The sequence below is a fragment of the Rutidosis leptorrhynchoides genome, chromosome 6 (genome assembly GCF_046630445.1).
Source record: "Rutidosis leptorrhynchoides isolate AG116_Rl617_1_P2 chromosome 6, CSIRO_AGI_Rlap_v1, whole genome shotgun sequence".
In the NCBI taxonomy this organism is placed as follows: Eukaryota; Viridiplantae; Streptophyta; class Magnoliopsida; order Asterales; family Asteraceae; genus Rutidosis; species Rutidosis leptorrhynchoides.
The window spans coordinates 392,623,467-392,636,257 of NC_092338.1; the positions used below are offsets into that span (position 1 = coordinate 392,623,467).

At 33.0% G+C, this 12,791-nt stretch overlaps 1 protein-coding gene across 1 annotated transcript in view; it reads left to right on the forward strand.

Moving 5' to 3' along the window:
- Positions 1-298: 298 nt before the first annotated feature.
- LOC139854996 (uncharacterized) overlaps positions 299-12,791 on the forward strand; it is a 56,296-nt gene continuing 43,803 nt past the window's right edge. Inside the window, exons 1-2 of the mRNA XM_071844259.1 lie at positions 299-1,184; positions 2,238-2,971. Coding sequence (XP_071700360.1) covers positions 299-1,184; positions 2,238-2,971 — 1,620 coding nt within the window. The remainder of the gene's footprint in view (positions 1,185-2,237; positions 2,972-12,791) is intronic.

Genomic DNA, 12,791 nt, shown 5'->3' on the forward strand with positions numbered 1-12,791 from the left:
AGCTAATGGATATGAACCAACAACAGAAGAAATTCAAATGCTAAAAGAAGAAGACAGATATCGATATAAATCATCGATAGAAGAACCTCCGAAATTAGAGTTAAAGCCACTTCCAAACCATTTGGAATATGCTTATTTACATGGTGAATCTGAATTACCTGTAATAATATCGTCTTCTCTTACTGCAAATGAGAAATCACAACTCATTTCTGTGTTGAAAGCTCATAAACCAGCCATTGCATGGAAGATTCATGATATTAAAGGAATAAGTCCTTCGTATTGCACACATAAAATCCTTATGGAAGAAGGTCATAAAACGTATGTGCAACGCCAACGAAGACTAAATCCTAATATGCAAGATGTAGTTAAGAAAGAGATTATTAAACTGCTAGATGCAGGTTTGATATATCCAATTTCTGATAGTCCATGGGTAAGCCCAGTTCAATGCGTGCCTAAGAAGGGTGGCATGACTGTCATTACAAATGAGAAAAATGAGCTTATTCCTACTAGGACTGTAACAGGATGGCGTGTATGTATTGATTATAGAAAATTAAATGACGCCACCAGAAAAGATCACTTTCCCTTACCTTTCATAGATCAAATGTTGGAAAGATTAGCCGGAAATAGTTACTATTGTTTTCTAGATGGATTTTCCGGATATTTTCAAATTCCAATAGCACCCGAAGATCAAGAGAAAACCACATTCACGTGCCCTTATGGTACTTTTGCTTACAAACGCATGCCATTTGGACTTTGTAACGCCCCTGCAACCTTTCAAAGGTGTATGATGGCGATTTTTCACGACATGATAGAAGAATGCATGGAAGTATTCATGGATGACTTTTCAGTCTTCGGTGATACATTTGAATCATGTCTAGTTAATCTGGAACGAATGCTAATTAGATGCGAAAAATCAAATCTAGTACTTAATTGGGAGAAATGCCATTTCATGGTTAAAGAAGGCATCGTTCTTGGACATAAAATTTCAAAAGAAGGAATTGAAGTGGATAGAGCTAAAGTAGATGTAATTGCTAAACTTCCACATCCCACCAATGTTAGAGGAGTTAGGAGTTTTCTAGGGCATGCCGGTTTTTACCGACGTTTCATAAAAGATTTTTCTAAAATTGCCACTCCTATGAATAAACTCCTAGAAAAGGATGCGCCATTCATCTTTTCAGATGAATGTATCAAATCTTTTAATATTCTTAAAGAAAAACTCACTAATGCGCCGATCATGATAACACCAAATTGGAATCTACCATTTGAACTAATGTGCGATGCAAGTGATTTTGCAATGGGAGCCGTTTTAGGACAAAGGATTGAAAAACGATTTCAACCTATATATTATGCTAGTAAGACATTACAAGGAGCACAAACGAACTATACAACTACTGAAAAAGAACTCCTTGCTATTGTCTTTGCTTTTGACAAATTTCGATCATATCTCGTTCTAGCAAAAACGGTGGTCTATACCGACCATTCTGCTCTTAGATACCTATTTTCAAAACAAGATGCTAAACCAAGATTAATCCGTTGGATCTTACTCTTACAAGAGTTTGATATTGAAATCCGAGATAAAAGAGGAGCAGAAAATCTCGCCGCTGATCATCTTTCTCGTCTTGAAAATCCTGAATTAGAAGTTCTGAATGAATCGGCCATACAAGACAACTTTCCTGATGAATATCTATTGAAGATAGATTATAAAGAAATCTCATGGTTTGCAGACTATGCAAACTACTTAGTTTGTGGATTCCTTGAAAAAGGATTATCGTACCAAAGACGAAAGAAATTCTTCAGTGATATAAAACACTATTTTTGGGAAGATCCACATCTGTTTAAAAGTTGTCCCGATGGAATAATACGCCGATGTGTATTTGGAGATGAAGCTAGTAAAATTTTAAACCATTGTCACACAGGACCAACAGGAGGGCATTATGGGCCTCAACTAACAGCAAGAAAAGTTTATGAAGCTGGATTCTATTGGCCTACAATTTACAAAGACGCACACCTTCTTTGCAAATCCTGTGATGCATGTCAAAGGGCCGGAAAAATAAGTCAACGTGATGAAATGCCACAAAATGTCATCCAAGTATGTGAAGTATTTGACATTTGGGGTATTGACTTTATGGGTCCATTTCCAAAATCTAATAATAATCTATATATACTCGTAGCCATTGATTATGTATCTAAATGGGCGGAAGCACAAGCTCTCCCAACTAACGATGCACGAGTTGTAGTCAACTTTTTAAAACGTCTTTTTGCAAGGTTTGGAACACCGAAAGCTTTAATAAGTGATCGGGGTACTCATTTCTGTAATAATCAACTTGAGAAAGTTCTTAAAAGATATGGAGTAACTCATAAAATCTCCACCGCATATCATCCACAAACAAGTGGACAAGTTGAAAATACCAACCGAGCTTTAAAACGTATTCTAGAGAAAACCGTAGGATCAAATCCGAAGGAATGGTCCATTAAATTGGAGGATGCACTCTGGGCTTTTAGAACAGCCTACAAAACTCCAATTGGAACCACACCTTTTAGACTTGTTTATGGAAAAGCATGTCATCTTCCAGTAGAAATTGAACACAAAGCATTTTGGGCTTTGAAGACATGTAATCTTAATTTACATGAAGCCGGACGTCTACGATTAAGTCAACTAAATGAATTAGAAGAATTAAGACATGAAGCATACGAAAATTCGTTAATCTATAAAGAAAGAACGAAGAAATGGCATGATAAAAGAATCAGAAGTTCAAAAGAATTTAAAGAAGGAGACAGAGTTCTTCTTTTCAATTCACGATTCAAGCTATTTCCTGGAAAATTGAAATCAAGATGGTCTGGACCATTCATAGTCAAAAGAGTTTTCCCATACGGAACGATAGAATTAATAAATTCAAATGGGATAGAATTTAAAGTTAATGGTCACAGAGTTAAACATTACATACATGGTCCGATGGAAGTCGACAACGAAGTTAATCACAATTTCGACACCACAACTAACTAAGTGTGGGGAGAATCAAGTATTTAAAGGATAATATGTATTTCTGTTAGAGTTAGATTGTCTGTTTTCGTGTAGTTCTCGAAAATAGAACCCGAATGGTCTTTCCCTAGCAGACCCTAAAGAACTAGTCTTCTCCCCCCATTCTGAATTTTTATTTTTTTTAGGTTTTTACAAAATGAAGACTGCCTGTGAACTAAACCATGGTCTAATGCTACACGCTTTGATCACTAAAAGAAATAATGACATACTACCGAGTGAATTAGTATCAGTAATCAGAGAAAGAATGGACGGAGTTAGAAAAGAATCCAGATGCGAAGATAATAAGTTACAATTTGGTAAAGGAAAATCAAAATCCGCAGCGAAAAGAAGAGCACGACACCTAGAACGATGTCACAAATGCGGAAAATGGTCACATGGAGGTAAATGTTCCAATAATCAAACCTATTCAAATACCGAATTTGTTACTTTATGCAGAGACGGACCGTTCATATGTTTAGAAGAAAAGATACTGAATGCTCGAGGTTACGCCTATGTAGCCATGGAAAATCAATTAAACCGACTATCGTATGAATGGAATAGATCATATAACTAAGAAATCTATTTCACAGGTATGTCTGTACAGTTTTTATTTTTATTTTTATTTTTAACCTTTTGATAATAAACGCTAATTTGTTCGCTAAAAAGTATTAAATTGGTATTAAATAAAATTAGGTTTGGCGACCGAAATTATTGATATCATTCAAAAATTTATTACATCACTGCGAAATTTAACGTTTATTCTTAAGGTATAAATATCTTTAATCAATCAACCCAAAATATTTCAAAAATTCGTCATGAGTCAAATTAGGTCTTGGAACCGAAATTACTTTACCGAAAAGAGGGGCGCATATTTTTGATAATATTTGATTGATTAAAGTGGGATAAAAAGACAAAAAGATTTTTAATTTTATTTTTACCATGTTTTTAATCTTAATATTTAAATCTTAAATTAATATTGTAAACTTTGTAAAAACAATATATTTAAAATATTTGAAAAATTAATATAAGTTTGATATGAATTTATAAATTTTTAAAATCAAGTTTGGTGTGAATTTTTAATTTTTAAAATATTAATTTTTAATTTTATGCATTTCAAATTTTAAGTTTGGTGTGAATTTTTAATATTAATTTTGAATTTTATATTTAAGTTGTGTGAATTTAAAAACAAAAATTTACTTTATCTCATTAAGTTAAGAATATGATTTTTAAAATTCGTCGTAAGTTGAAGACTAGGTCTTTGAACCGAAATTGCTTTACCCGAGGGAGGGACGAGAACTTTTATTATCATTATTTTTAATCTTATTGATTTAAAGTATGCCAAAAAAAAAAAAATTAAAAAACCCAAAAATCTTAGCTTTTAAAACAATCGCTACAAAAAGACAAATTTTAAAATTTTGTCGAGGGACGGACTAGGACATCGATCCGAAACGACCTCGTCCTAAATAACAAGGGAAACAAAATTTTAAAATTAATTACTTAATTGTTTTAATAAGTTAAAGATTATATATAAAAAAAAAAAAAAAAGCAAACTCCGCGACTCGCGGAGTTTGAAAGGGAAATCTCCGCGACTCGCGGAGGGACCAAAACCCAGAAAAAAAATAAAAAGAGCTGAACGATCAGTACACTCCACAACTCAAAAACACAGCAAAAATACTGCGAAAACAGACCCGAAAAAACCCGAAAAACACCCCCAAAAATCCCAATTTTTAACCGTTAATCACCAAATTTTTTGCTAAAATCATGTTGAGAAGGATGCTATCTAAGAATTACTCAAGAAAAACGGTAAATTTCTACACCTAAACACCATTTAATTCAAAATTTGGTGTTCTTGAGCTATTTTTTCCCCAATTTGATTTTGATGCTTTTTAGTGTAATTAAGCTTAAATTGTTTATGTATTATGCTTGTATAACCTAGATTGATGCTGTTTAACATGATTAGAAGCCTTAAACTTCAAATTTTGAGTAATCTAGGGTTTGTGTTCTTGAGCAATTTGGGGCTTTTTGATATAAACAGGTTATGGCCGATTTTTGTCATGAATTGTTGCTAAATTGAGTAGTGTAACATGTCTAGGTAGTTAAATGATCCAAACTTTGAGCCTAAACATGATTTTGAGAATTAAAGTGGACTTTTTCAAGTCTAAAATTCATGAACTTGATTTTTGAAAGATAATGCCATTTGAGACTTGTTTAATTGCTAGTAATGATTATTTTGACATGTTATTTGAGTTGAATGCTTATGAACTTGGCGAAAATTTTCGTATATGATTATTTGAAAAAGTGTAGATTTGATAAAAATGGGAAAATAAGCTTAAGTTTGATATAAATTGATAATGTCATTGTAATTATTTTGATTGATGATTTTGCTGACACTAATGCATATTTGGATGCACAAAATTTGTGTTTGATGTGTTTTGCAGAATGAAAGGGGTGAATCTTCATCCCAAGCCCGCAATGCTCCTGCTGAGAATTTGGAACAACAGGAGGTGGATAACTACTACAAGCAGGATGTACCTCATCCAGTCATGACCTTTTCGGATATGCACTTGGAAGAATTGCACCCGAACCTGAGATTTGACAGACTTTGGATAGATTATCCAAAATATCAACGGGGTTTGCATACTCTTCACTCTAAGGTTGTTGAGGTACCGAGGGTCATAGAATGGGGACCCTTAGAAGCTGTAGAATTGGCCGGGCCAATTAGGGAATTACTTGTACAGAGGTATGGTAATTCTTCTTTTAATGACTGGATATGTTTATTCACCATACACAGACCTGTATATAAAGTATGGTGTGAAGAATTGTTATGTAGTATAGAGTTGAATGATCGGGTAGCTAGTTTAACCGATCGTTCTTTTATTAGATTTTTGTTAGGCGGTTCGATGCGCCACATGTCTTTACTGGACATGGCTCAGGCTTTACGTATATATACGCCTGAGGAGTTAGCGTCTGCCGATTGTAGAGGATTGATACTAAACGGTAGAAAGATAGATGAGAATTTTGATACACACGGTGTGTGGAGTCAAATGACAAGCCATCACCGTTTCAAAGGGGGAAACTACTCTTATTTGGATATAGATAGAGCCGAATTAAGAGTGATACATAGGTTTTTAGCTAATTCGATTACACAAAGGGGTAAGAACAAAGAAAAAGTAAATGAACAAGATTTGTTTTACCATATGTGTATTCGAGACCCACAAAGCGCTGTAAGTATACCATATTGTGTGGGTTATTATTTATCAGCTATGGTTCGGGGGATGCGACCACATAGCATAATAGGAGGTGGTATTTTTATTACTTTGATTGGTGAATATCTCGGTGTGGATATAAGTCGGGGGGGATTATTACTAGAAGAGCCGGAACCCCGCGATACTATAGGTTTAAATGTATACCATGGTGCGAAAGTTTTAAAGAGGCGAAATAACGCCGCAGTACGATACCATGGTAGACATCCACAGGTGGAGAGAAACCAGCAACAAGGTAATGTAGGAGGGGGGAATGAGATGCAAGAAATGCATAGGTTTATAGCTTCTCAGGAATACGAAAATGCTAGACAGAGAGCATTTGAAGATTGGCAAGTTCATCAGAACCAGATCATAGCTCATTGCCAACATATAGGTAGAAACTATATTCCTACACCGAAACCCGTCTTCCCTCCTTGGTCGATAGAGATGCAGCCACCATATCCTACGTATGACCCTGCCGAAGCATTCTATAGCACTTATGGTTATGCCTGGAACCCCTATTGGTACCAATATCATCCTTAGTTTACTTATTATTTTTTTTTATTTTGTAATTTGTAATTATTGATACATTTAATATTTTTGTTAATATTGTAATCATTTTTATAATTATCTAACTTTTATTCTTAGATTTTAATAATTTTTGAATGTGGGGTAATATACCAAACTTCAAAAATATGTATATATGTTTGCAGTTTATCTTATGTACACAACAGGGTAAAACAACGCATTTTCAAAGACTGGTATTAAGTTCAGCAAAAGCAACTAATTTTGACGACAAGATGCAAAATATATGTGAAATAACAACAAGACGGAATGAACAAATGATGTGCACCATTTATCATTCAGCGAACAAACGCCAATATATTTGGAAACTTTGGTAAAATTTAATCATTTTCACACAAATCACCCTCAATAATTTAAATTGTTACTGATTTCTTGCAAATGAGGGCATTGCAAGATCTTAAGTGTGGGAAGGGGTTAAATTCTTTCGGATTTTAAAATTTTTATATTAAACACTTGGTTACCATTAAAAATACTAGTAAAGCAGTAGTTGTATTAGAATCTAGTGCTCTCTGATAAAAAAGAACAGCCCTAGTCTTATATACTGACTACCCAATTCTAGTAAAAATTTTCAAAATTTTCAATTAAATGAATTCAAAATCATGTTTATACATATTTATGAACGATAAAACTAGGTTTTAACACCGAAATTATTGTTACCTCGGAAAGGACATAAATTGAGAAACAAACTAAAATGTTAAAATTCATTTAAAATGGAATAGAGGACGATAAAAAGGAAAATAAAAGCCAAGTGTGGGAAAATTTACCAAGTTATTTTAAACATATGCCACATATATCTGTAACAAATAACTGAAAATACTTTTGCTTTGAACTAAACTAAACTGTTTTACCCAATGAAAGAAAAGAAGAGATGGATCTACACGATGAATCAATTCCATCATTAAAAGGAAGTAAAGTCTTCCGAAAAAGAAACGCGCTTCTTGATTTAGGTCATGAAGTTGTCGTCCAGACCAGCTGTAGGTTGACGAAAAATCTAGAAAAGTCATCACTAAAATCAGCAGGAAATCCACGGACCTCAGCATTAAACAGGGTCGCCATGTGGTCAGATTTATCCTAACCATGAGAAGGATTTATCTCGTACAATGGGGGGGCACCGTGCAAATTAGCTTGATAAGACTAATGAATCAGATCCCCAGAAAGGATAATCTCCTTAAAGATTAAAAATCAGCTTTTAAGACTGATATTACTCAATCCTAGAGATTGACCTTAAAGATTGAGAATTCAAACTCATGGAATTCAATGATATCTAAACTCGAGCTTAAACGAGAAAATATTTTGATCAAAATTACAAACCGATTTGTTTTCTGAAAACCCTATTTTCAATGCGTTCATTACCATTGAACGTAAAATCCTAGGAATTCACCTGGAATTCATTAGGTCACCTGAACTAAATCGGGTGTCAACCGTAAGAACGGTGGTTGCATAGCATGGTCAAAGACAGGACCTTGTGTCAAACCGAAAAATTATAAGGGTGAGCTTTACTATTGCTCCTACCAAGGATAGTAATTGCGTTCGACACGTTATAGACCATAATCAAAAGCATGTCACGGGACATTGCCTTAAACAGTTGCTTGTTCAACGCTTTCCTTTACAACCGGACGGTAGTTTACCGAAAGGTAATATACGGGACAAGTAAACTGGACGTGTTGCTTTCCAAATACAAGGTTAGCAAGTGGGTGACACAAAACCGCAAGTTTTGAGCTAAAATTTTCAAATCTGAAACCCACCAAACCCACAAAAATATTTTGCAAACACCGGTAAAGGGTTATTCCGGAAAACTTATCTAGGATAAAAACTAGATTTCAAAAGATCAAATGTTTTCATAAAGATCCAATTTCCTTAATGGATCTAAATTTTTATAGTCATGTGGGACCGTAAACCATATCGTTACTACCATTGTTTATACCACCGTATAGAAATCACTGATGTACAAAGTGTGAAGAATAAAGAAGTGATTCTAGTATTTCAAGACAATATTGCTTGAGGACAAGCAACGCTCAAGTGTGGGAATATTTGATAATGCTAAAAACGAACATATATTTCATAGCATTATTCCTCAAGAAAGACAAGCTTTTAGTTGCAATTGTTCTATTTACAAGTGATATTCGTTTAAAAAATAAAAGGTGAAGACAGAAGACAGATTCGACGAATTGAAGACGCAAACGACCAAAAAGCTCAAAAGAACAAAAGACAATCAAAAAGGTTCCAATTATTGATAAGAAACGTCTCGAAATTACAAGAGTACAAGATTCAAAACGCAAAGTACAAGATATTAAATTGTACGCGAGGACGTTCGAAAATCCGGAACCGGGACCAGAGTCAACTCTTAACGCTCGACGCAACGGACTAAAAATTACAAGTTAACTATGTATATAAATATAATATAATATATAATTAATTATATTAATTATATATATATTATATATATATATATATTAAAAACCGTCGGCAGAGAAAACTCCAAGGACTGAGCTGTAAAATTAACCTCCGCGACTCGCGGAGTTTGAAGGGGATTTTGCCGCGAGTCGCGGAGCCCCAAAATTCAACTCTGCCTATAAAGCCAACCGAATTCTGATCAAAATCATCATCTTTTTTTCTTCTTATCATACGTAAAACTTATATATATATATAATTTATATTTTAATTTTAATTTTAATTCTAATAATAAGGGTATGTTAGCGAATGTTGTAAGGGTGTAAGTCGAAATTCTGTCCGTGTAACGCTACGCTATTTTTAATCATTGTAAGTTATGTTCAACCTTTTTACATTAATGTCTCGTAGCTAAGTTATTATTATGCTTATTTAAAACGAAGTAATCATGATGTTGGGCTAATTACTAAAATTGGGTAATTGGGCTTTGTACCATAATTGGGGTTTGGACAAAAGAACGACACTTGTGGAAATTAGACTATGGGCTATTAATGGGCTTTATATTTGTTTAACTAAATGAAAGTTTGTTAATGTTAATATAAAGATTTACAATTGGGCGTCCCTATAAATTACCATATACACTCAATCGGACACGATGGGCGGGGTATTTATATGTACGAATAATCGTTCATTTAACCGGACACGGGAATGGATTAATAGCCACTAGAATAATCAAAACAGGGGTGAAATTACATTCAAGGGTAATTGATGTAATTGTTAACAAAGTAGTAAAACCTTGGTTTACACGCAGTCGATAACCTGGTGTATTCATTAAACAAAGTATTAAAACCTTGTTACAATTTGAATCCCCAATTAGTTGGAATATTTAACTTCGGGTATAATAATAATTTGACAAGGACACTTGCAATTTATATTTATGACTGATGGACTGTTATGGACAAAAACCAGACGGACATATTAAATAATCCAGGACAAAGGACAATTAACCCATGGGCATAAAACTAAAATCAACACGTCAAACATCATGATTACGGAAGTTTAAATAAGCATAATTCTTTTATTTCATATTTAATTTCCTTTATTTTATATTTAATTGCACTTCTAATTATCGCACTTTTATTTATTGTTATTTAATCGCACTTTTAATTATCGTACTTTTTATTATCGTTATTTACTTTACGCTTTAATTTAAGTCTTGTATTTATTTTATATTTTACATTAGGTTTTAACTGCGACTAAAGTCTTAAAATCGACAAACCGGTCATTAAACGGTAAAAACCCCCCTTTATAATAATAATATTACTTAAATATATATTTGTATTTTTATAAAAGTAAACTAATATAGCGTTGAGCTTTGTTTAAAGATTTCCCTGTGGAACGAACCGGACTTACTAAAAACTACACTACTTTACTATTAGGTACACAGCCTATAAGTGTTGTAGCAAGGTTTAAGTATATCCATTCTATAAATAAATAAATATCTTGTGTAAAATTGTATCGTATTTAATAGTTTTTCCTAGTAAAATATAAGCTATTTTATATACACCTCGTACGACATCAGAAAATATGACACAAGTTTTATTAATTTACGGATGGGATATACCTAAACCTTGCTACAACACTATAGGCAGTGTACCTAATCGTAGAGTAGTGTAGTTTTTAGTAAGTCCGGTTCGTTCCACAGGGAGCTGGTGATACTTACTATATTTTTAACTATATTTATACAAAATATATATAATTATATAAGTAGTAATATTATTATAAAAGGGGGGTTTTACCGTTTAATGATCGGTTTGTCGATTCTATATTTTAAGCGTAAAGATAAATGACGATAATTTAAGTGCGTAAAATAATGACAATAAATAAAATGACAGTAAATAAAATTGAGAGTAATAAAATGACAGTAAATAAAGATACAATGAGAAATATAATAAAAGAATTATGCTTATTTAAACTTCCGTAATCATGATGTTTGACGTGTTGATTTTAATTTATTACCATGGGTTAATTGTCCTTTGTCCTGGTTTATTTGATACGTCTATCTGGTTTTTGTCCATAATAGTCCATCGGTCATAAATATAAAGTGCGAGTATCCTCGTCAAATTACCCTTATACCCGAAGTCAAATATTCCAACTGATTAAGGATTTAAACTGTGACGCAGTTATCACTTCTGTCAACAATTACACCAGTTATCACTGTATGTAATCCACCCCTGTTTTAATTAGTTTATGAATATTAATTCATCCACTTGATCAGAATGAATAATCAATTACCCAACCCAATTGATTAATTAAATGATTATAACAGATTCCATATGAACATCACTAAATAGGACAACCATAATCATTATTAATTATTAGGTTAATTAATTTGAAGATAGGTTCGACAGACTCCAATGAGTTGTCACTCAATTAGACAATACCCCCCATCTATTAATAGTCAATAGTTCAATTTCCACAAGTGTCGGTCTTTTGCCCAAACCTTAATTATGGTACAAAGCCCAATTACCCAATTTTAGTAATTAGCCCATCATCATGATTACTTCGTTTTAAATAAGCATAATAATAACTTAGCTACGAGACATTAATGTAAAAAGGTTGAACATAACTTACAATGATTAAAAATAGCGTAGCGGTACACGGACAGAATTTCGACTTACACACTCAAATGATCTCTATCATAAATCTTATTATTATCATAATTTAAAATTAAAATTAAGATTATTGTTATATCTTATTAAGTTAACATTATGATAGAGATATAGAATATAGATATTGATAATTGATATAGATATTTGATCGGATAAAAAAAAAGATAGAAAAGTTCTTCCTCGTTCATCGTTACATAGATCCCTTTTATAGGCGAAATTAGAAATTGAATTTTCATTTACGACCCCTGAACTATGCTCAATTAACAACTTTTTATTATTTAATATTATTCTTATTATGAATTATTTAAATATTATATTTTATTCTTGTGCATAGTTGACTTGTAATTTTTACACCATTGCGTCGAGCGTTGAGAGTTGGTTCATGTCCCGGTTCCGGATTTTCGAACGTCCTTTCGTACAATTTTATATCGTGTACTTTGCGTTTTGTAACTTGTACTCTTGTCATTTTTAGATGTTCTTCATCAATAATTTGAACCTTTTTAATTGTATCTTGAACATTTGAGCTTTTTGGACCTTTTCGTCTTCGAATCTTCGTTTTCGCCTTTTGTCTTCGCACTTATTTAATATAACCGATTATTACTTGAAAATGGAACAATTGCAACTAAAATCTTGTCTTTCTTGGGCGATTTTGCTATGAAATATATGTTCCTTTTTAGCCTTATCAATATCCCCACACTTGAGCGTTGCTTGTCCTCAAGCAATACAGTCTTGAAATAATATAATACATCACACGAATCACTTCTTTATTCTTCACACTTTGTACATCAGTGATTTTGATAGAGCGGTATAAACAATGATATTAACAATAGAACCATGGTTAAAGGTGGGTGTGTCATCCACAGTTGCCTTGGGTTTAGGTCAACG